Source organism: Fistularia commersonii, chromosome 30 (genome assembly GCF_037954325.1).
Source record: "Fistularia commersonii isolate RoL2024-O1a breed Wild chromosome 30, RoL_Fcom_v1.0, whole genome shotgun sequence".
NCBI lineage: Eukaryota > Metazoa > Chordata > Actinopteri > Syngnathiformes > Fistulariidae > Fistularia > Fistularia commersonii.
Window position 1 is genome coordinate 12368258 of NC_141313.1, and position 21339 is coordinate 12389596.

Genomic DNA, 21339 nt, shown 5'->3' on the forward strand with positions numbered 1-21339 from the left:
ACCTTTGGCATTGATGGTCACCACACAAATCAGCAGCAGACAGGTTTCATCAGCATCTTACTTTTATTAGAACGTCTTTATATCAGGTGGATTGGACCCCCTGGAAGAACCATCTAGACCTCTCTTCTAACAGGTCATAATTATACAGTAGACTCGGTAAAAAGCTTCCCCTTACTGTCAACCTCAGCCCCGAAGTACAACTCTTATTTTATATAAATCTAAGTCTACATAATACATAAAGAAATACTGTAGACACAGCATTTGCTTTTGACGGTGATTCATGAATGCATAATAATCTCTCACATAAGTGTAGGACATGCTGTGACATTGTGCCTGGTGTCATATCTACAGTGCTGGTTCCATGCTCTCCTCTCTCAGCGGTGGGCAGGGGAGACGTTAGGATACAGACTTGAAATGAAGAGGAGATTCCCCCAAGTCTTTCCTCATGCAGTGCGGGGAACAAAGTGGTGGTTTCAGTCCATGGGTAAAGCCTGGAGAAGGAGAGAGATGACAGTTGGGTGAAGCGCGGTTTCCATCTCCATGGTCCTCAACTTCAGGTTACTGGGTCACCAAAAGGTCAACAACTACCTGCGTTATTCTCCGACCTGCACGCCCGCACAGTTGTCCTTACTCTCCGAGGCAATTGCTAAATATTCAGCATTCCTGGAATTAAAAGACCTTCATGGTGACTGGAGAACTATCAAGACCTCCTCTGTCAAGCTTTTCACTTTGCATTATAACTCAGACAGACGAAAGGTGCACCTTGAAGATGTTCAAGTACTTGAAATACCATTGGTGGCTTCTTAGCAACCAAAATAGCAGTAGAGAAACATCTGGGCTTACCGTTCTCCTGCCCCACTCAATGAATGTAACAGAGGTTAGGTGATAAAGGATATTTACGCTGCTTCTCTCAAGGCCTCCTCCCCAGCTGCTGCTATTTTTCTGTAGCAGTAGATCATCTCAATGAGAAGCCAGAGCTGCAGACCGATGATGGACACGTACATCATGACCTCGGACACGATGGAGGCTGTCCCCCTAGTGGCTGTATGGGCAAATACAGGAAGCTTAGAGCACAGAACAAGGATGAGATCCAAAGGTGTAGAATCTCCCAGGGGTGTCAAACTCAAGGCACGTGGGCCGGATTAGGACTGTGAACAGGTTTAATCCGGCTCGCAGAGCTAAAAAATACCAGGTTTGAGGAGTGAATTGAACAATAGGTATGTAACACTAGTTTATATGTCATGATTTTACTGATCCGGACCACCTTAGAATAGATTTTCCCCCGTGTTGCCCCTGAGCTAAAATGAGTTTGACACCCCTGGTGTAGATGTTCCCTGAACTACATCACATTTTCAGGTTATGGTTTGCTGTTTTTGATTGTGTTTAGCCCAGAACCATAAGCAGGGACAAAGAGAAGATGCTGTCAACCACCCTGGTCTGCCCTCCAGCAGCCTCTGCATTTAGCTTTTTTCAAACCGCCGTCTTTACTTCAGCTGTGCTTCTACCATCCCTTTGTTACTCTGTAGATCTGTACGGGCCATGGGCTTGTACCTTTAGCCACCACGGTGAGGTGCACCACCTTGCTGATGATGGTGTTGTTCTCGTGGTGTTCATAGAAGAGGGTGCGGTTGAAGAAGCAGCTGTAGGTGCCTGAGTCATTGAAGGTGACGTTGAGGAGATATATTGATGCGTCCTGAATGTCGTTGCTCCTCCGACTCCCGTTCCAGTCAATGCGATCCAGGAAGTGCTCATGCTCGATGGCCGGAGCTCCATCATAAGTGTAGATCTGAGTGACAGACAGAGTGACACCTAAAAACTTGGTCCTGGACGTCGTTGGAGAGACATAAGCCTTCAGACTGGATCTCTCCAGAAGGACAGCCCATGTAACCAGGACTACTTCATCTGGACAAAGGACAACCCCACTAATATTAGCTGATAGAAGCTGCATCATCACACTGAGCATTTGGACCATCTGGTCAAAGGGCTATTGTCTAATCCCAACACAAGTAATCTTGAAGATTCACAACCCCGCGGTTATATTAGTAACCCAGTGGCAGGCCATGCTTTTTACACTTAGGCCTTCAGTAGTGCTCCGCATCAATCCACCCCTCAATAATTAGTTTATGGCAATAAAACAACATCTTATTATGCCAAAATGCCGTACAAAGAGAGGTGCATCGCAGATAGATAACTCGTGTAGTGTTAAAATTTGTCCGCGGGAGCACATCAAGTGACGACAAAGGGATGACAAACTGTGCACTCTTCCACTGACACCCCACGAGGTAATCAATCACGCACCCCACGGCTTTGTCCAGGGCGGCTCCCAGCACCCCAAGTGCCACAATCCCAGGAGGGTGTAAAACAAGTCCTTATTAGGAAGTAAGCCCGACCACTGAGGTTATGGTATAAAATGACCATGACTCCTTGGCTCGGGGCCAGAACCTCCTCACCTGCACATCCACTGGGTGCGTCTCAGCGGGTGTGCAGAGAGGGCGAACGATCCTCTCGGGTTGACATTCATATGTCGTAAGTGTATTTCCTGACTTTCAATAAACCATTCTTGCTTGATCAGTTCCTGACCATTATGAAGTTTTTCCTTGAATGAAATCTGAACACACCGGGACAACAAAGACCGGTCCTGTGGCGGGAACCACAAAAACAGACAGTACACACAATAAATGCCTTTATAGCAAACAGCTGCGACACATAAAAAGCACCAATAATAACCTTCTAAACTTGTAATATTATTTAGGAAAATAGCAGCATTTTACTCACCAAAAATACTGATCATTTGTAGACAATCCATCCTCCTTTCTTTCCTCAAAAACAGTTAAATTATTCTGTTGTATAGATTATCCGTGAGCTTCAGTTCCAAGCACTCCCAGCAATACAATTTGCAGTGTACCTTAGAGCCTGTGAGCCAGGGGTACCGGTCGTAGTTCGTGGCTTGAAAATGTCAGACAAATCCTTTTCCTGGTTGTGACAGGTTCGCTAGCTTAGGAGTTGCCCGACCTTTCTTTACTATGTCCAGCTTTTCTTCAAAAAGAAGATCGCTTTAACAATATATTAGTAACTAAATCTGTTTCTTCTCCTCCTGCAGCTATTGTTAGTTGACAATACCGATATTAAACAAGCACAACTATATTTCTGTTCGCAGCTGGCTAGTATGCTTCTCCTCGCTAATACACTTGTCCACTCTGTGACTATGCAATCAGAGGGTGTGAATTCGCTGACGTTGCTGTAGCCTGCTAGAGGGCTTTGATGTCGCCAACTCAAAATCTGATTGGTTGAAGCAACAGCATCATCAACACTTATTTTTTGCGTAGAGGGCTTACAGAACTGATTGTGCAATCTGGGGGCAGATTATGGCTGAAATTTGATTGGTTAGATGCTTTAATATGAAAATGCATGTCTTGAAGCGCCACAACTAGGTGAAAGGCTTTGAAAGGAAGTGAACAGACCATTTGGAATTATTTAATAGTATTCACGGACAAAATATAATGAACGACTGTGATTCAAACAATTTTTAGGCCAGCAGAGACAGCCTGGCAGGCCCTGACGGCCCACCACTGTAATAACCACTTGACTAATCTCTGATGCAGATAATTCTGATGCCGAGTACGAGGTAAGCACATCCCATGATGAAGTATGGATTATGGATGATCATGTGACGTGTGTGGGGGGGCGTACTGTGTGTACAAACACACAGGATACAAGCAGTACTGGAGTACTCACATGGACAAAGTCGTCCTCCCATTTGGGCTTGAAGTACCACTGCACAGTGGCGGAGCCCTTCACCTCGCTCCTCCTCTTGCAGGAGATGCAGCCCAGCTTGAAGCCTTTCCCCGCCACCGCCTCTGTGTCGGAATCCACCTCTGCACATGCGCCTTGACAGTGGTACACTGCCCACAGACAAGACATGCATAAGATGTGGGGTCGAGGCCGAGTAGGTGCTGGGGGGGGGGCGTGACTCACCGAGGAGGCCGCAGAGGAGGCCGCAGAGCAGCAGCCGGGATGCCGCCATGTCGGTGGTGCAGGAGGCGGCCCCGCGGTGCTCGGACCCCGGCCTGCTGTGGTGCTGTGCTCGGACGGGTCGCTTTGAGTTTGTTTATTCCTTCAATTACAAAAGGCAGCTTGGTCAGGTGGCGGCCGACGCGGCGGCTCAGCTTACATGCAGTGCAATGTCTAGAAGCATTCACCCCCACACCCCCTAAATATCTCACTGAATTACCTGCTGGTGTCGGGTCTTTGGCTAAGCCCCCACCCCCTCCCAGCGCGGTTATTGCTGCAGATTATTGTTCCCAGCAGACCCCCCCCCCACGGTGACAGAATGGAAAGGATGCAGGTCTTCTCCCTGAGGTCCTACAGTAATGCGCGGAGAGCAGCCATGTCATCCCATGGGCCGCGGCTCCCCTGTAACCCCTTTAAGTCCCCTTTAAATTATCCTTTGCATGCTCTAAAACAACCCAGGAGCTACCCTACCTGATAACGACTATAGTCGATTATTATCTGCCAATGATCGATATCACAGTCCAAGAGTCGCAGCCCCTGTAGTGGACGGTTCCCTGCGGGGATGCTACAGTCCTCTCCGGCAACGTGTGCTCAGCTAGCCGGTGACGCCGTGGTCGCAGTGGGGAAGCCGCGGCCGCACTGGCATCGCCCCAGGGGTGCAGGCGAAGGAGCTCCGTGAGTGGCGAGCTCCGCGCACGGCGTTCGCGCTGCGCCACGGCTAGGATGCTGCAGCGGCACTGCGGTAAAATCGGCCGCGGCGGTGGCCGGTAGGTGACCGCCGGTAACTGCCCGCCCGGGACTCGGACTCGCCCAGCACACGCTTCGGAGCCAGTTCTCTTCGAAGGAAAAACCGCGGCGACACCAGAGCCGTGGGCACGGAGAGCGGCAGCGGGCGTCCCGGCGCTACGGGTCAACTGCGGCTTTAACCATCTTGGTGACGCAGCGGTATCAACCAATCACCCGCCTCGGCGTGCGTGATGCACAGGGTGGAGGCCTCTCCGCGTGTCTGACGCCAAACAGGTACAGACGTGGTGTCAGAGGATGCTGCAGCTGCTGCCGTTGGGCGGTCCCGCAGCAGCATCTGCGCCGCCGGCGGGAAGGCCGCCGTCCGCCCTCGCCCTCGACCCCGCCTCCAGCGAATGGCCGGTTTGGACCTGGCTTGAAAAGATGGCGCTCTGGCCGTAGAGCTCCGGCGAGCAGCGGCGGTACCGTGGAGGTAAGGCAGTCGAGCTAACAGGCTAGCTAGCCGCGATAAATTAGCTTGCTTAGGCCGGAGACGGTCGTTCTCTGCTGGCACCCCTGCCCCTCAGCGGCTAGCGAGGAGATTCTGTCGGACTAATCGGTCGTGATGGAAACCATTAGCCGAGGAGGAGCGGCAAGTTAGCGCGAACTTCTGGAGCTTGGGGCTCCTCTCGAGTGTTTTCCAGGAACTCACCTGAAATTATTAATGAAATGTGTTTTCCGGAATGAACAACGTCAGTCCTAGGTTGGCCTCGCGGCCCCAGGGGCTCCGAAGGACGGCTTGCTTAGCAGTCACCTAGCCCTTTAGCTAAAGTCACTGCTAATGGACATGGACATTTGAGCAGGAGAAGAAGGAAGTAGAAGAAAACACAGGTGTTTCCACAACATCCAGGTTTATCCTGACGACCTCCTGTGCAAGGGCAGGTTTTTCAGTTTTCTGTGTTTATTAATGCAAAGGTCATCGGCAGAACACTTGATAGAAGTTCAGATGATCTGGACAGTTCCTTCACCGGGTGATGCAGATGTTTGCACATAATGTCTGACAATGATGCAGATGTTTACATATGGTGGCTGATGATGATGATGATGATGATGATGACACAAATGTTTGTGTTTGATGGCTAACAAAAATTGAATGGCCTGCCTTTTTCTGACCCTCTTCTCTTCATCCTCCTGTGCACAGTCCGTGTTTGGATTTTGAATGTTCTCAAAATGATATCCACCTGGCTGTGACCATGGAACCGAGCTGTGGTGCCTCGGCCGTTCAAGCCGGCCTGACTGTCCAGGTGTGTTTCCCTGCCGCCCGCGCCGCCGTCCTGGACAACCTGAACCGGCAGCGAGAGGAGGGCCGACTGTGTGACCTGTCCATTCAGGTCCAGGGCGAGGTGTTCCGCGCCCACCGCTGCGTGCTTGCTGCATCCTCGCCTTACTTCCATGACCAGGTGTGCAAACATATCAGCTAGCCTGCATACTATTTCTTCGTCTTCTCATGCAGGCTCTCCTGCTCCCTCACAGGTGTTGCTGAAGAACGTCACCATGGTGTCCCTGCCCTCCGTCATGGATCCTGTGGCCTTCGAGAGTGTCCTGAGCTCAGCCTACACGGGCCAGCTGAGCATCGTGCATGACGATATCGTCAACTATGTCACCGTGGCCAGTTTCCTCCAGATGTGGCACATTGTGGACAAGTGCACGGAGATCCTGAGAAGGTCGCGGCCCCAGGCAGAGGCCCCGCCAGTGGAGGGAACCGCCACTGCGCCTGGCTCTGCGTCCAGGCAGCAGTCCCCAAGCAGCACCGACTGCCTCTACCTGGAGAGAGAAGGGAAGAGGAAGGAGAGGAAGGCCGACGCCCTTCCTCCGTTGGCCACGTGGAGGCGTCCGCATCAGTTCCCGCGCTGGGGGCGCCCACGGGCCGCCTCCGGCCAGCACTCAGCTGACTCCCAAGTGGATGCCCTTGCCAGCTACAGCGAGAGTGACTACCCTGACTGCGAGGAGACTTGGGTGTCCAGCCAGGCCAGGGCTGGATACCTGGCCCACGAGGCCCCCAGCCAGGTCACCCGTCAGCACGGGGTGCCGTCCTGCAGCGAAGCCGCGAAGCAGAAGGGGAGGATTCCTCACCGGGGAGGGGCTCAAGGAGCTGACCGTCTACTGGAGAAGAGCAAAGATAATGGACAGGTAGACTGCTCACCGGAGAAGAGGAGGGCCGAGAAGAGGGAGATCGAGGCAGACGAAGGGGTCGGCGAGCAGGCGGCCGACAGGAAGGAGGACTTCACGCCAGCCGGGCACTGTGGTGAGGAACAGACATCTCCTCCACACAAACATCTCGTCTCCACCGTGGCAGATAGACGAAGCCTCAGTGCTTCTTCCAGACGAATGACGGGAACCTTTGAGCTGAGCTGATGAACATCAATGTTCTTTAGGACTTTCCTTCCATCTTCTTCTCCTTAGGGCTGCCCTATTCAGGTGCCACAGACAGTCATCTGCCTCCATCCAACCCTCCTCTCTCACACTAACTGACTTCCTGTCCTCTTTCCCTCAAGCCATAAACCTCCTCTCTGGTCTTATCCTAGACCTCCTGCCTGGCACCTCTAACCTCAGCATCCTTCTACCCATATCTTCACCATCCCTCTTCTGTCCATGTCCAAACCCTCTCACCGTGACTTTACCTCCAATCTTACACACGCTTACATATGAATCTTACATATTCTGTTCCTCTAATGGACACTTCCCTGATCCTCTCAATTCTCCTTTCTCCCAAAGAGAACCTCCACTGCTTCCTCTCTGCCTCCTGTCTTCTCAATATATCCAAATAAGACACCATGGCTGTTCTCGCCTCCATTTTCTCCACCTTTTCTCTCCTTCTAGCTGATGTTCTTTCCTCCACCTGCTCCTCCCTGCCTGCACAAACATCCCTTTGGGCTGGCACAACAATTTCCTTCGGGATAAATAAAGTTGTTCTTATCTTATCTTATCTTATCTTATTATAGCTCCAGATGTTGGAGATGATCTGTTTTGTCTTCATGACCCACCTTCTCATGTCACTCTGACCTCTGACCACCCTTAACTTCCACCCGTTCCAACCAGCTTGAGCATGCATCTCCACCTCTTCTCCACCCTCTTGATATCACCTGACCAAGGAGCTCATGAAAGTGTAATCATTGCCCTCCTGCTCGTGTGATTGTGTTTTCTCTGCAGGCTTCCATCCAGCCGTGAACGAGGATGAGGAGGTCCACCACGCGATGGGGGGAGCAGAGCTGGGCGTGATGAAGGGGAAGGTACTGAGAGGTTTGGTTGGACATGGGGCCTCCCTGGACTCGTCCAATATTCACGCTTGCCAGAAAGATGCAGGAGATCTTGTTCCAACTGTGCCAGCCCGTGTTGAATGGGGGGACGGGCCCTGGTTACAGGGGGAGGGGAGACCCCAACAGGGGGAGGGGGGTGTCTGTGGTAAGGGCGAGGAGCATGGGGAGGATGATGTGGACTTCGAGTGTTTCCCTGAAGGTCCCTTCAGCAGGGATACGTATGACGAGATCCAGGATGGAACCGGACAGGTTTCCCAGAGGCCTCTGGTGCCAGCGTCCCCGGACTTCACCATAGCTGGTTCGGAAGGCAGCTGGCCGGCGACTGGCTCGTTGCAGGGCGGTTCCCTTACCCCCACGTCCAGCCGCCATTTGTCCCCTTCCTCCGCCGCGCTTCCCCCACCATCCTCGCCCCCGACCCCATCGTCATCGTCCTCTGTCACCCTCGCTAGTGCCCCCTATGCTGGGAAAGTCCACTTCTGCCACTGTGGCAAAGCCTACACCCTAAAGAGCATGCGTGACCGCCACGTCAAGATGCAGCATCTCAACCTGCGGCCATTCGGCTGTCCCGTCTGCACCAAGTCCTTCAAGATGAAGCACCACCTCACCAAGCACCTGAAGACCCACGGTGGGCTGAGGCCCTTCGAGTGCAACTTCTGTGGGAAGAAGGTCATCTGGCGGGACAGCTTCCTGCGCCACCAGGCCAGGTGCCAGAGACTGGCATCCAGCTCCGCCGCCCCCACGGCCAACATGGACGACAGCTACGCCTACAGCTTTGAGGAAGGAGAGGCTTTCATCGGGATTGGGGGGCAGGTGAAGGTGGAGGAGGTGGACTTCCAGGGGGAAATGGAGGACAGGATGGGCAGACTGCTGGGCGGGGTGTCAGGGATCGTGGATGAACTGAGAACTCAGTCTGGGAACGGAGACGGCCACGTGTATAAGGAGGAGGATGCTGATGGCTTTGGTAGAACATAACAGGCCTTTAGGAGGGGCTTCCTGGTGTCACCTTGCTTCACTTCATCCTTTTCATGTGCCGTTTTCAAAATTGCTGGTGTTTGGGGGTGGGTTGTGCTTCAGTGGAATGTTTTTCTAAACAGTGTGGTTCCATCTGTTGTTTTGCTAAGCGGTGCCATGAGGCATTCACATGGAACTCAGTGTAACAATTGTCTTTCTGAGCCTGAATAAAAGGCATTTGCACTTTGGATGAAGATCATTCACCTGTGACTGAGGTGTTCCAAAACATGGAACTCCCGCCCAGAGCACTGAGGCCCCTTCACTTCAATCCAGACCACACCAGGAAGTGAAAGAACCTCAGGTCTGGAATCAGTCCAGATCTCTGAGGCTTCTCCTGGTGTCGTCAATGAGCATTTTATACCCACAGCTTTATCAGGGACTGATAGTGACTGGTTCTAGATAAAAAACATCCAAACTGCGCTTTGGGCTGAATAACTTCATGAATTAAAAGGTCCTTTATCACCTCCATAGCACTTCACACTGGATACAACCTGTTCACAAACATTCATATGTCACAGGGACACATAGGCCAAAGTGAACGCGTGACCTGGTGACCTTTCACCCACAAAAAATCCCATGATCTCCCAAGGTTTGAGGAAATGTCATAAACGAAATAAAGACCCCCAGCTGTCATATTCAAAGCCATTTAATGAGTCAAAGACGAGTCTTACAGTTTATTTCCAGTTAAAACAGGAAACATTAGATTCACCGACCTTCAATGCACTGAGATAAACACACGCAGCTTCAGAGATTAGAAAAAAGTGCCTTACTTCCTACGTCAGCACTCGAACGCCTCATCACCCCATCAGAAATCTTAGAAGTACATCCAGTCCTACCCTCAGAAGAACAAGCGTCTACACCAAACACATACACAAGCATGTGACACACATACCTTCTAATCCGACCAACAAATTGCTGATTTAGCATGAAGGAGGCAGGAGAAAATCCAGATAAGGATTTTAGGGAGGTCTTCAGGGAGAGCAGTGCAGCAGGAGGGCAGACCATCTCAGTCTGAGCAGGCTTGTTACACACACACAACGTTTATTTGTTTCACCCCAACAAAAATCTGAGTTTAGATTCTTCACCTGGATCGAGTAAAATCAAGTGGATGGATCGAGTCTTTGGTTTTTAGGACGCACTAAGACAGCAGGACGGAGAGGAGACGTACACCTGTGGGGACGGACCTGGACAGCAGACAACCAGCCCAAGCATCGCTAAAACATTTTGCAGCCTGGAACAACTAAACATGGAGGAGGAAAGGAAGAAGACCCTGTCACCTGAAGAGGGTTTATCAGGCATCTCAGTGTTAGTAGGTGTTAGTTCCACTGCCTGGAGCTCCGCCACTCCCCCTTCCTGTTGTCCCATCTTCTCAGGATCTGCGGTTCGGTCCTCAGGTGGGAGCTCAGAAGATGGTGCTCCAGCGTTTAGGGGGTGGACGGGACTTGACTTCTCCCTGGAGATGATAAGGAGGATGAGGAGGCTGAGAGAGAAAACACTGTCCAACCTCCAAGATGTGTTTTGTTTGTGTGTGTGTGTGTGTGTGTGGGGGGGGGGGGGGGGGGGGGGGGATCATGATTCAGAGATGATTGTCAAATATTTCACATTAGTGGGATTCGGCAAGGGGGCTCGCCCAACGAGAACAGAAAACTGTTGGAGAAACCAATGTCAAAGTAGCATGAGATTTTAGAACATTAGGTGGAAATGGAACCAATGGCAAGTGTGGAAAGGGCTTATCAGGTCTCCAGCTACTCACTGCTTCCGGAGGCGCCCCTCACTGATCGGGCAGAGCTTCATCAGCGTCACATTAACAGGTGACATTGAGAACAGGGGAAAGGGAGATTGGGGCTCTAGCTCACCAGGTTGAAGATTCTGGACAGTGTGCTTTGCTCCCGGCGCCGTCGGACAGGCGACTTTGTGCTTTCGGCGCGTGGCGTTGAGGCCTAGGAGAAGACGTTGGGTGAGCTTCGGTGAAAACCTGCAAAGCTTTTACTGGCTCAAAGCGACAACAACATAAGACGCCCTCAATGTTAGGTTTGAGAAGAAGCTGCCAGAAATGAAAGGTTTCTTCGACCGCTTCCACTCAGACCTCTAATTGTGTCTGTCACTGCACGCAGAATTTGTCTGGAGGCCTGGAAACCTCCTCCATCTCCTCTTTGCTGCTGAGGCTAATCTGAGCTGCTAATCTACATCAGGAGAGAGAAAACGGAAGTGACTGACAGATAAGAGGGAGAAGATGTCTGGACCAGACAGACGAGGACGTTCAGAGGAGCTGGGTAAGTCATCTCTGGCACAGGAGAAGAAGTGTGTTAGAGACAACCAGCTGTGCGGAAGACAGGAGGAAGAGGAGGAAGACGAAGCCCAAAGTCCTGGGAGAAAATGTTTACCAATGTCAACTCAAAAATACTGTAGCTGAGTGGTTTCAAAGGCACCCAGGAGCAGAGAGTTGCTCTGGGTTAGAAATAGAAGGGGGACATTCAGATGAGACACATTTTGCAATAATTGATCCCTTTCTTGGTCCATCGATCAAATCCAATTGCTGCCAGGATTGGCCTCAGGGCAGCTCGGCGTAAACACCGGCCTGCTTTTTTGATTGGATATAAAAATATCTGAAGCAGGAAGGCAGGGACTCGAAGGGGGAGGCAGAGGAAGAGGAGGAGGAAGAGGATGTTAGCGTTGGTTCTGCTGCGGGTTCGGATCGTCTCGAACCGGCCCAGCAGAAAGACAGATCAGCACAAAGGACAAAACTGTGTGACCTACCAAACCCAAGACTTCTCTCCACTGGAAAAAAAAAGAGAGGATAAAGATATGAGACACGGTAAGAGGACGGTCATCCTCTGACTGACATCACTAGACAGCCGTGAAGAAAAAGATGAATAAAGCTGCCTATTCTTCTTTTTAAACAGTAATAGGTTTTCAAAGGGCCAGTTCTCCTTCCTGCAGGGTCGCTAAAGGATAAGCAGATCATGAAGATGCTCAGGAAGAAGCACAGTCATGGTAAAAATGTGTTTGTCAACAGAAACAACTGAGTAATTACTATTCAGTCCTTTACTTCACGTTTGGGCTTCAGAGACTAAATTGCTGGATAACAAATGACTTTGAAGAGCGGGGGAAAGGAATTGTTCATTTTCTGAAAAATCCAGAGAGCTTGCAGCCTCTGAGAGGAACTTAATGTGAAGAAAGCAGGTCGACGTGCTTATAAACATGTTAGCTTGCTAATACCTTTGGTATTAGGGCTAGCATCGTAACTTAGTTTTTCACTGTTGATGCTGACAAACGCAAACATAAATCGCATAACAATAAATGATGACAGTTTGCTTTGGAAATCAAGTCAAGTAATATTTCAGCCATTTTTCCAGTTTCAAATATGAGGGAGGGTGTTTTAGGGCTCCACTTCTTCCTATTCAAACTGGATTAGGATACCCAGTTAGTGTATTAGCATGCTAACAATAGCGCGCTAATAATAGCACGCTAATAGTAGCACACTAATAGCAACACGCTAATATGAAGGTTTTTGTTTTTTTTACCAGGTTTTTGTGTTAGTATTAATGTGTAAATATGTTTGTGCAATAATATTAGAGCAGGATTCTCAAGGAGAGACGGCTACGGAGCTGGACTTAGCTTCGGGACTCACCCTGGACTTGGGCCGAGGAGAGGACACCTGAAGTAGCCAAGCAGAGAGAGGGAAAGTGACCCACTGGACTGGAACAGGAGAACACACACTGGGAATGCCCCGGAATTACCCTTGAACTACCCTTGCACTACCCTTGAATTCCTTACTGTTGAATTACTCTTCAATTACCCTTGAATTACTCTTCAATTACCTGATTTGCTTTTGAATTTCCGATCACTTATTCTTGAACAACCCCTGAATAACTCTTGAATTATCTCTGAATTTGTTATAATTGCCCATGAACTACCCCTGAATTACCTTTGAATTATACTTTAATTACCTTTGAACTATCCTTGAATTACTCCTGAGAACAGAAAGAAACCATTACCTTTATGGACAAAATCTAATTATATTTTTAATAGAATTAGAGTATATATAAAGCAGTGGTGGTCCGTCAGGGCCTGCAAGGCCTTCTCTGCTGGCCTAAAAAAAACATCTGAATCTCAAATGTTAATCAAAATTTGTCCATGAATACTTAATAAATAATTCCAAATGGTCTGTTCACTTCTTTTCATAGCTCTTCTCCTGGTTGTGCTGCTTCCAGACATACATTTTCATACTAAAGCTTTTAGCCCGTTTTTGTGGCTCCCGCCACGGGACCGGACTTTTGTTGTTGTGCTCATCTTCTCTGGACACCGGCTGAGACCCGTCCAGCAGATGTGCAGGTGAGGAGGTTCTGGGCCCGAGCCGAGGAGGCGCGGTCATTTTATACCATCGCCTCAACGGTCGGGTTTGTTTCCTAATAAGAACTTGTTTTACACACTCTTGGAATTGTGGCACTTGGGGTGCCGGGCCGCGCCCCAGACAAAGCCGCGGGGTGCGCGATCGATTAGGCGTGGGGTTGTCAGTGGAAGAGGACGCAGTTGGGCATCCCTTTGTCGTCACATGATGGGCTTCCGCGAGCGATTTTTAACACTACACGGGTTATCTATCTGCGATGCACCTCTCTTTATTCTGCATTTCTGCATAATAAGATGTTTTTTTAATAGCCATAAAGTTATTATTGGGGGGTGGATTGATTCGGTGCACTACTGAAGGCTTAGGTGTAAAATCCACGGCCCGCCACTGATATAAAGTTATTCCACAGCCAGCCGTCGGTTAAAGTTCCCCTCAAAGTGAAAACTACTGGCTGCAGATCAGATTTCTTCACTGTCCAGCGCTCAAGAACGTGACCAGGACCCCAAAGAGACTCTGTAGTTGGATTTAGTACTGCAGCCATTGAGATGCGTTCACTAACCGTACCCACCATGCTCCTGAAGAAGTGGACCACGGCGTTTTCAGTGGTCCGGCGCCGGGCAACCGATGGCTGGGGCGAGGTGGACAGGTGGCCCCGGAACGACCCCTGGGAGGAAGGACAGTACAGACAACAGATTGGACTTCACCACATCCCAGGAGCAGGTGTTTGCAGGTGACAACAACCGACAGCAAGGAACTCTGGCAAGCTCTGGATAGGGAAGACGAAGGTTCCTGATGATGTTTCCAGGGAAACTCAGATAATTAAAAAAAAAACATCTAAAATTATAATTAAAATTATATCTCTGTGCTCAGTTGCATGTCCACACATCCTGTAAGGAGCTTGGGATTCCAACCAGAAACCGTCGCTTCACAGAGGCTCTACCATGCCCGTTTGTCAACTGACCCACCCCGCACTTTAAGTTTTAAACAATTTTACCCTTTTCCCATAATGATTTTATAAATATATATTATAATGTATTTTTCCTTCCCCTAATGTAGTTATTGGTTCTTTCATCCCTCTGCTGCAGCTTTCTGTGACTTTGGAAAATACTTATTTTAGTTTGTTAGTTTTTGAAAGTTGAAATATGAAAACATTTTAATGAAACATACTTCATTTTTGTGCACATTGAAATATCCACATTGACTGAATTTCTACAGCCCTGGCGTTCAGGAGGGTAAAAAAATTACATTACTAAAGGTCAAATATTTGAATATTTGAATTTTATTTTGCAAATATATATTTTACATTGTTCAGTTCAAACAGATATTTTTGAATCAGGCTGTAACCATTTCAAAAATCTGAGAAGGGTTATTTTCATGTGAAATTCAAAATATTTCTGTTCCTTGCAGAAATAAAACTTGTTTTTTTTTCCACATGACGCCCAAAGCAAAGGAAAAATGAGTGTTTAAGGTTGCCGGGCGCCGTCCTAAGGGATGGCTTATTCTGCATTCCATCTACGTCTACTTTGAAGTAGCGTGTGAGTGCGTGCGTGCATGTGCACGTGCGCCAATCATTAAAGCAATAATAAATTTTAAAGCACTATTAAATAAATACATCCACACATCCTCAATTACAGATCACTGCCCTTTGTCCATGGTTCGAGCACTGTATCTGATTAAATGTGTGTGTGTGTGTGTGTGTGTGTGTGTGTGTGTGTGTGTGTGTGTGTGTGTGAGGACATGAAAGAACAGCAGCATCTGCTCTCATGTAGAACTGTAGTCTGACAAATGCTGCGATGAAGATAAGGATGAGGAAATGGTGACAGGTAATGAATTTTGATCCCTACAAAGCTGCTGCTTCCTCAAATTAATTTGGGGAAAACAATTTTGTGTGTGTGTGTGTATATGTGTGGCCGCTCACCTTGCTCCTTTTCTTCTTGTCTCCTCCGAAGAAGCTGCTGATGGAGTCCATGAGCCCGGGGTTCTTCTTCCTCCTCCCCTGGCCGGCGCTGCTGCTTGTTACCATGGTATGCCACCGTCCACAATAGTTTGGGCCGGTCTGCTGCCGGGAGGCCGTCTTTGAAGGTGTTGTCCTCCGGGCCCCAGGGCACCATGGGAGCATGGGCCGGGGGGTCAGTGAGGTCAAAGGTGCTGGCTGGCCTCCAGCCATTCTTTGGCGGTGTCAGTCACCGCTGTTCTCTGCTTGGCGGTGGGGGGAGGCAACAAGGCTCATCTCTGAGTGTGAACTCACACCCGCGGCACTGTGGAGCCTTTGTGGACTTGGATCCAACACACAGAGCGGAGAAGATTGTGTGAGCTTCTGCCTGAGCGGAAGTCCAACCAGCTCTTGGCCAAGGTAGCAGAGACCTTCGGAGGGCCATTTCCAAACAAGAGAAGGATTTGGATCTCATGGCTTATTGTATTTCTGATTTCAGGAAGGAGAGGTCTGAAGTGGGATAAACAAGATAGTGGTCCTCATCAAAGATCAGAGGAGGGGTTTTGGTGAAGGACCAAAATATCTGCTAAAGGACAAATCCCTTCATAGGGAGATGTGTTGGTCAAAGAGAGGTGACGATGACAAGTGAAAGTCCAGTGGAGGCCTTCAATGTTTTGGAGATCTTTTGACGAAACTTAGACGGCAACAGAGGAGACACCCAAGGTTATTATCTGAACCCAAACCTCTACGTACACAGTGGGGTCGGCGGAGGCAACATGGCCGCCTGGTTAGAACGCAGTAAATGTGCAGAGCAGTGTTGGTTCAAACACAGACTCCCTTGTTTTGGGCCATTGGGGGCAGAGCCTAAGGGCGGCGCCCACAGACCTGATGGTGGTGGGATGCAGGAATGCAGGGAGTGGACTGACCTCACTGCTCACATCCAGAAGAGCCTCGGATTTGTTGGCAGAGCGCGAAGGTCAAAGCCGAGACAATAGGGGCCCAGAAGAAAGCTGTGGGACACAAATACGGGAGACATCTTTGAACCTCCCCAGGAATGTCCCTCCGGACAAAGACACCCACCAGAAGGAGTCCAGCAGAAAGAAAGCCTTCATGGTGCTCCACTGCCACAGAAAACACAAGGAGGAGAGGTAAAATAATATGCAGGACCTCCCTGTCCTGCTGTTTACTCTGAGGATTAACTTCGCAGCTCTGCTCCTGAACTGGTCTTTAAGGGACCCATCTTCTGGGCCCTTCGGTCCTCAGAGCTTTCCCCTCTCTCTCTTTCAGTTCGTCGATGCTCCTCACCTCAAATCATTCATTTATTTCTCATAGAAAAATCTGAAGATCTGAGGTTGTGAGACAGGAGAAGCAGAATTGGAGGAAGGAGAGGTGCCTCATGGGATATCCCTCAGCAGAGTGAAAAGGGGCTAGGCTAATGCTAACTATAAGCTTTGTCTCGGTGGAAGGTTTGAAGCCAGTTCTTGAACAAAGAGATGGTGTCCTCCCCTGGATGGAGATCTTAAGATGCTTCCCCACAATGAACTCTGGGAGTGTGGATATCTGACTGGCTGTTTGGGCTCCAATGGTTCCTTGAGATATAATGGATTTCTATGAGTACTCTGAGATGGGCCTCAGAGTGATTTTGGAGATGGCACCAGTGCACTTTGGTCTTCATAGGTGAGGAAAAGGATTTGATTGTCCTCTTAATTGTCCATGGAGCAGATACTTAGGAGAGATGAGCCCTCATACTACATGTGATGTGCAGCAGCGTTCTAAAGGAGCTGAAGAGTCTTGAAGGACTTTTTAGGATAAGAAAGTTACAATCATCCAGTCTGGAGGAGACCAACGCAGGAAGTTGTTTTTCTGCATCTTCTCCAGACAATATTAGGACACAAATCCTGGGCCAAGCCACCCCGTGTTTCTGGAGGCCCATGAGGCACCAGAGAAGCTACATCATTAGGTGTTCCAATGACAATTACAGCCCAGAATGACTCGCACATTCACATGTCATACAGAGACACTTGACCTCCAGCGGACCTTCTCGTACCCTGGAGTGGAAGCAGAGAAGAACCCGTATGCTGGCTATTCGGTTTAGCTCAGTTCAGACAGAACATAGGATTGTTGAGACACCGAACAAGCACTGGCATTATGCTGGAGCCAAACATTGATGGAGTCACTGGCCGTCAACCACCGAGCAGTTTGACTTGTTTACCAGTCTGAATGTGGCCGTGGAGAGGGGGGAGCAAACACTTGACATCACATCTAACAACTTCAGATGAGAGGGTTAATTTTTTCATGAATAAAATGGGATTTGGGCCGGCTTGATGCAGGAGGTAGAGCAATCGTGTTCGATTCCCAGCTCCTCCTAGGGTGTCGAAGTGTTATTGAGCAAGACACTGGACCCCTGACTGCTCCCCTGGCCCTGGTGGACGGCAGCCTACTGCTCATGGTTCATCCATGATGGGTCAATCGCAGAGAACAAATTTTCTCCATGAGGGATTCATAAAGGACAAATTGCTATTATTGAATGATAAAAGGAGGAGATGCAACTTCAGCAGGGGGCAACTGCCAAGTCCACATTCTGCCATGTTTGCACTGAAAGTACAAATATGAGTCACATCCTGCTGTTACCAAACATCAGTCTGAATGTTGAGGGAGATGTTTGGAACCTGAACCCTCTCACATACTAGTTTTTTGTAGGCCCTCCAATGGAGGAGAAGGGACTGTGTTGGTTGTGAGACAAAGGTGTGAGGCCTATCGGCTGCAGAGCATCATGACCAGGCCATTCGAAGAGGTCATCCAGGGCAATGGGGAGTGAGGAAACAAAGGCTTCTAGCCAATCAGGGATAAAGACCCAAACACTCCTTCTATCTCTGAATGGAGATTCTTTCCAATGGTGTAATGCCATGCATTTTATACATGTTCTTGTATTTATTTTCTTATTGTGAGATAAATATAAGTTAATTTTATGAAACGTCTCCTCTTTGATATAAGATAAAATCTGTCTCCTTCACAGGTCAAACCCTGCCTGGAACTTGTGAAACTATAACTAAGACATTGACAGAATCAACAATGACCTAATTCTGTTCTTACCAGCTCCAGAAGTGTCCCAAGCCTGGTAAGATGCAGATAATAAACATGTAAATCAAACCTGTAACCTCCATACTGGATGGGTTGGGGCCCACGACTGCCGTTGGTGCTGATCACTAATGCGGGGACCAGTGGACATTGGGCTACTATGGGTCGAAGAAAGAGAGGAGGAAGGAGAGAGAAGAGGAAAGGCAGGAGGCTCAGGACTGAGAATAGGGACTGAATATTGGGACACTGACTTGAAATCTAGAGTTGGTTGACATGATGTAGAGAACAAAGGTGGATATACCCTGTGTCCAGGAGATCAGGTCGAAAGGTAGCAAGGCTAGAAGCTTGGGATAAGGTTTTCAGTTGTACTATCATGATATTGACAGGAAGAGAAATGGAGTAGGGATTATCTTGAAGGAGGAGTTTGTTAAGAATGTTCTGGAGTTGAATGTCACAGAGACCCACGACTCTGAAGCCAGAACCTGGATGCTGTTAGTACCCAGAAAGAGAAATACAAATGAAGTATTTGCCTAGAAAGAGATGCAGTATTTGTTTTGAAATAGTGCTGTAGATGCAGTATTCGCTTTAAAGAATTCTGGTACAGAGAAGGTCAAAGGGAACTGCTGTGGGTCTTTGTAGAGCCAGAGAGAGCATACAACAGGGTGCGGAGAGAGAAACTACGGTACTGAATGATAAGGTCTGGAGTGGTAGAGAAGTATGTTAGACTGGTGTAGGTGTGACAGAGAAATTCAGCGTGGAGGCTGGACTACATCATGGAACAGCTCAGAGCCCCTTCCTGGTTGCTTTGCTGATGGACAGGCTGACAGATGAGGTTAGACAAGAATCTCCATGGACTATGATGTTTGCAGATGACATTGTGATCATATTGGAGCAGGGAGCAGGTCAAAGAACATTTCAAGGAGTAGAGGTATGTCCCAGAAAGGAGAAGGCGGAATGCCAGCAGAGATGAAGAAGTGGAGGCTCCTCTTTGGGAGTGATCAGGAATCTATCAATCTAAGGGATGGATTTAGATGTTCTGGAGATAAAGTCAGAATAAGATGGTATGGACATGGATAGAGGAGAGATGTTAAGAGAAGAGAAGGATGCTGAGGTTGGAACTGCCAAGCAGGAGGTCTAGAGGAAGACCATAAAGGGGGTATATGGGTGAAGTGGGGAGGAGGAGAGAATGTTAGTTGTGAAAGGAGAGGATGCAGAGGAGAGAGTTACATGGTGGCAAATGATCCAGAAGGGAGCAGCCCTTCTGGATAAAAGTTTTTTTGTTTTTTTGTTTTTTTTCCAGAAATTACATTGAGTGGGTATTAAGAGACCCCCACCCTTCTAATAAGGGGTAGATATTAAAAATAAAATACAATGAATCAACTATAAGATAAGTTAAATCAGTGGTCCCCAAACTACAGTCCGGGGGCCAGATACGGCCTGCCTCCACATTTTGCCCAGACCTGAACAATGCCAAAGATGCATTATTGGTTTTTTTTTTCATTCTGGCCAAGTAATTGGGACTTGTACATGCATAGAACGTAACATTCTATTCTACCCTTCGGCAGTCTGTGCGTCATCTGAAATCCCTCCCTCGGGTTATTTGGTTATTGCTTATTTCATAAATAGTGTTATTTATTTCATTCATAATATTATTTATTTTCTGATTTTTTTTTCCTGTCAAGATCCCAGAAAGGGTTGATTTTTGGTTCTGTGTGGCTGTCTGGAAAACAATAAATGCGACAGCATGGAAAGACAGCTGACAGGAGGGAACAGACCCCAACGGGGCCATCATGGGCTAGCTACCCGTGGTTGGCGGGACCCAGCACAACTGGTGTATGGGTCCCACCCATAACTGGCTATGAAAAGTAACACGAAGAAAATACCCCCTGAGCCTGCGAGAGCGGGGGCGGAAGATGGCTCATCGGCAGATAACACGGTAACGGACACAGGAACGGAACAGACTACGAGTTTGATGATCAGCATGCCAGAGGCTCCGCCAGCTACAGCAGGACACAGGCTCCAGAACTGCGTATGTGGTTGGACAAAGGTTACCTCCACCCTCGGCCTGAACATACACCAGGGCAAGAAAGGGTACCTAAAGAAGGGTCAACAGGGATGTCGCATCGACAGCTACTTTTTGAGAAGCAGGCCGAGTCAGTCGACTGAAGTCCAGCAGCAGGACACACACCACAGTCTGCAGGACATCAATGCCCCTGTCCCAGAGGAGGAAGAGCTAGGCACAAGAGAGGAACCGGAATCCAACACAGCACGTCCATCAGCAGAGAAGAAACTCCCGGGGCGAAGGCCATTAGTCAAGTGGCCAAAGTCCTGCGACAAGTCGCTGTGGATGGAAATCAACACTGATCTCTGCAACATCCTAGAGGGGATCAAAAGCACCACCATGAAGAAGTTGGAGAGAATGGGCGGGCTGATCTATGCCTATGGAGCAGAACGGTTTGGTGTGGTCGAAAGCAAGCGATCAAGCACAGCAGTTCCCACCAAGTCCAGAAGGCAAACAGAAATAGACCGCCTAGTCAAGGAGAGGAGGCAGCTGAAGAAGCAATGGCGGAAAGCCACAGAGGAGGAGAAGGAGGGAATAAACCTGCTGCAGGAGGAAATCCAGAGTAGGCTTACAACACTGAGGAGAGCTGAAAACCTCCGCAAAAAGCGCAGGAGGAAGGAGCAAACAAGATCACGCTTCTACAAAGACCCCTTCCACTTTGTGAAGACTCTCTTCACAAAGGAGAAGAGTGGAAGTCTCTCAGTGTCAAAGGCTGACCTGGAAAAACATCTGGAAAAGACCTGCACAGATGACCGTCGCCATGAAGAGGTTCCCCTTCCAACTGACATGCCACCAGTTAATCCACCACAGTACGAGCTAGACATTAGCCCACCCAGATGGAGTGAGGTGGACAAAA

The 21339-nt window shown here is 49.0% G+C and overlaps 3 protein-coding genes and 1 long non-coding RNA gene across 8 annotated transcripts; 2 read left to right on the forward strand and 2 right to left on the reverse strand.

Annotated features, from left to right (window-relative positions):
- Nucleotides 1–44: 44 nt before the first annotated feature.
- Nucleotides 45–4955, reverse strand: scn1bb (sodium channel, voltage-gated, type I, beta b). 2 transcript variants are annotated; one of them, XM_086178164.1, is made up of 7 exons: nucleotides 4483–4955; nucleotides 3976–4114; nucleotides 3736–3902; nucleotides 1552–1786; nucleotides 901–1042; nucleotides 589–663; nucleotides 45–491 (listed from the first exon to the last, which is right to left on the reverse strand). In XM_086178164.1, the coding sequence occupies exons 2-6, from the start codon at nucleotides 4022–4024 to the stop codon at nucleotides 594–596; spliced, it is 663 nt and encodes a 220-aa protein (XP_086034290.1). In that variant the 5' UTR covers nucleotides 4025–4114; nucleotides 4483–4955; the 3' UTR covers nucleotides 45–491; nucleotides 589–593. The 2 variants fall into 2 exon arrangements, with proteins under 2 accessions (XP_086034290.1, XP_086034291.1); XM_086178165.1 differs by lacking the exon at nucleotides 4483–4955 and adding an exon at nucleotides 4232–4344.
- A 139-nt stretch (nucleotides 4956–5094) lies between these two features.
- On the forward strand, nucleotides 5095–9482 carry zbtb22a (zinc finger and BTB domain containing 22a). Of its 2 annotated transcripts, XM_086178147.1 has the most exons (4): nucleotides 5095–5227; nucleotides 5936–6194; nucleotides 6268–7039; nucleotides 7945–9482. In XM_086178147.1, exons 2-4 carry the CDS (start codon nucleotides 5988–5990, stop codon nucleotides 9021–9023), a joined length of 2058 nt encoding a protein of 685 aa, XP_086034273.1. In that variant the 5' UTR covers nucleotides 5095–5227; nucleotides 5936–5987; the 3' UTR covers nucleotides 9024–9482. The 2 variants fall into 2 exon arrangements, with proteins under 2 accessions (XP_086034273.1, XP_086034274.1); XM_086178148.1 differs by lacking the exon at nucleotides 5095–5227 and having other exon boundaries at nucleotides 6060–6194; nucleotides 6248–7039.
- Nucleotides 9483–9692: 210 nt separating this feature from the next.
- Nucleotides 9693–15488, reverse strand: LOC147216465 (myelin basic protein-like). 3 transcript variants are annotated; one of them, XM_086178166.1, is made up of 6 exons: nucleotides 15329–15488; nucleotides 13979–14074; nucleotides 12694–12720; nucleotides 11820–11840; nucleotides 10919–11002; nucleotides 9693–10515 (listed from the first exon to the last, which is right to left on the reverse strand). In XM_086178166.1, exons 1-6 carry the CDS (start codon nucleotides 15431–15433, stop codon nucleotides 10465–10467), a joined length of 384 nt encoding a protein of 127 aa, XP_086034292.1. In that variant the 5' UTR covers nucleotides 15434–15488; the 3' UTR covers nucleotides 9693–10464. The 3 variants fall into 3 exon arrangements, with proteins under 3 accessions (XP_086034292.1, XP_086034293.1, XP_086034294.1); XM_086178167.1 differs by lacking the exon at nucleotides 11820–11840; XM_086178168.1 differs by lacking the exons at nucleotides 11820–11840; nucleotides 12694–12720.
- Nucleotides 11738–12778, forward strand: LOC147216466 (uncharacterized). Its single transcript, XR_015109153.1, has 3 exons — nucleotides 11738–11877; nucleotides 11966–12056; nucleotides 12639–12778. It is a non-coding gene; the product is annotated as an uncharacterized LOC147216466 (long non-coding RNA).
- Nucleotides 15489–21339: the final 5851 nt, after the last annotated feature.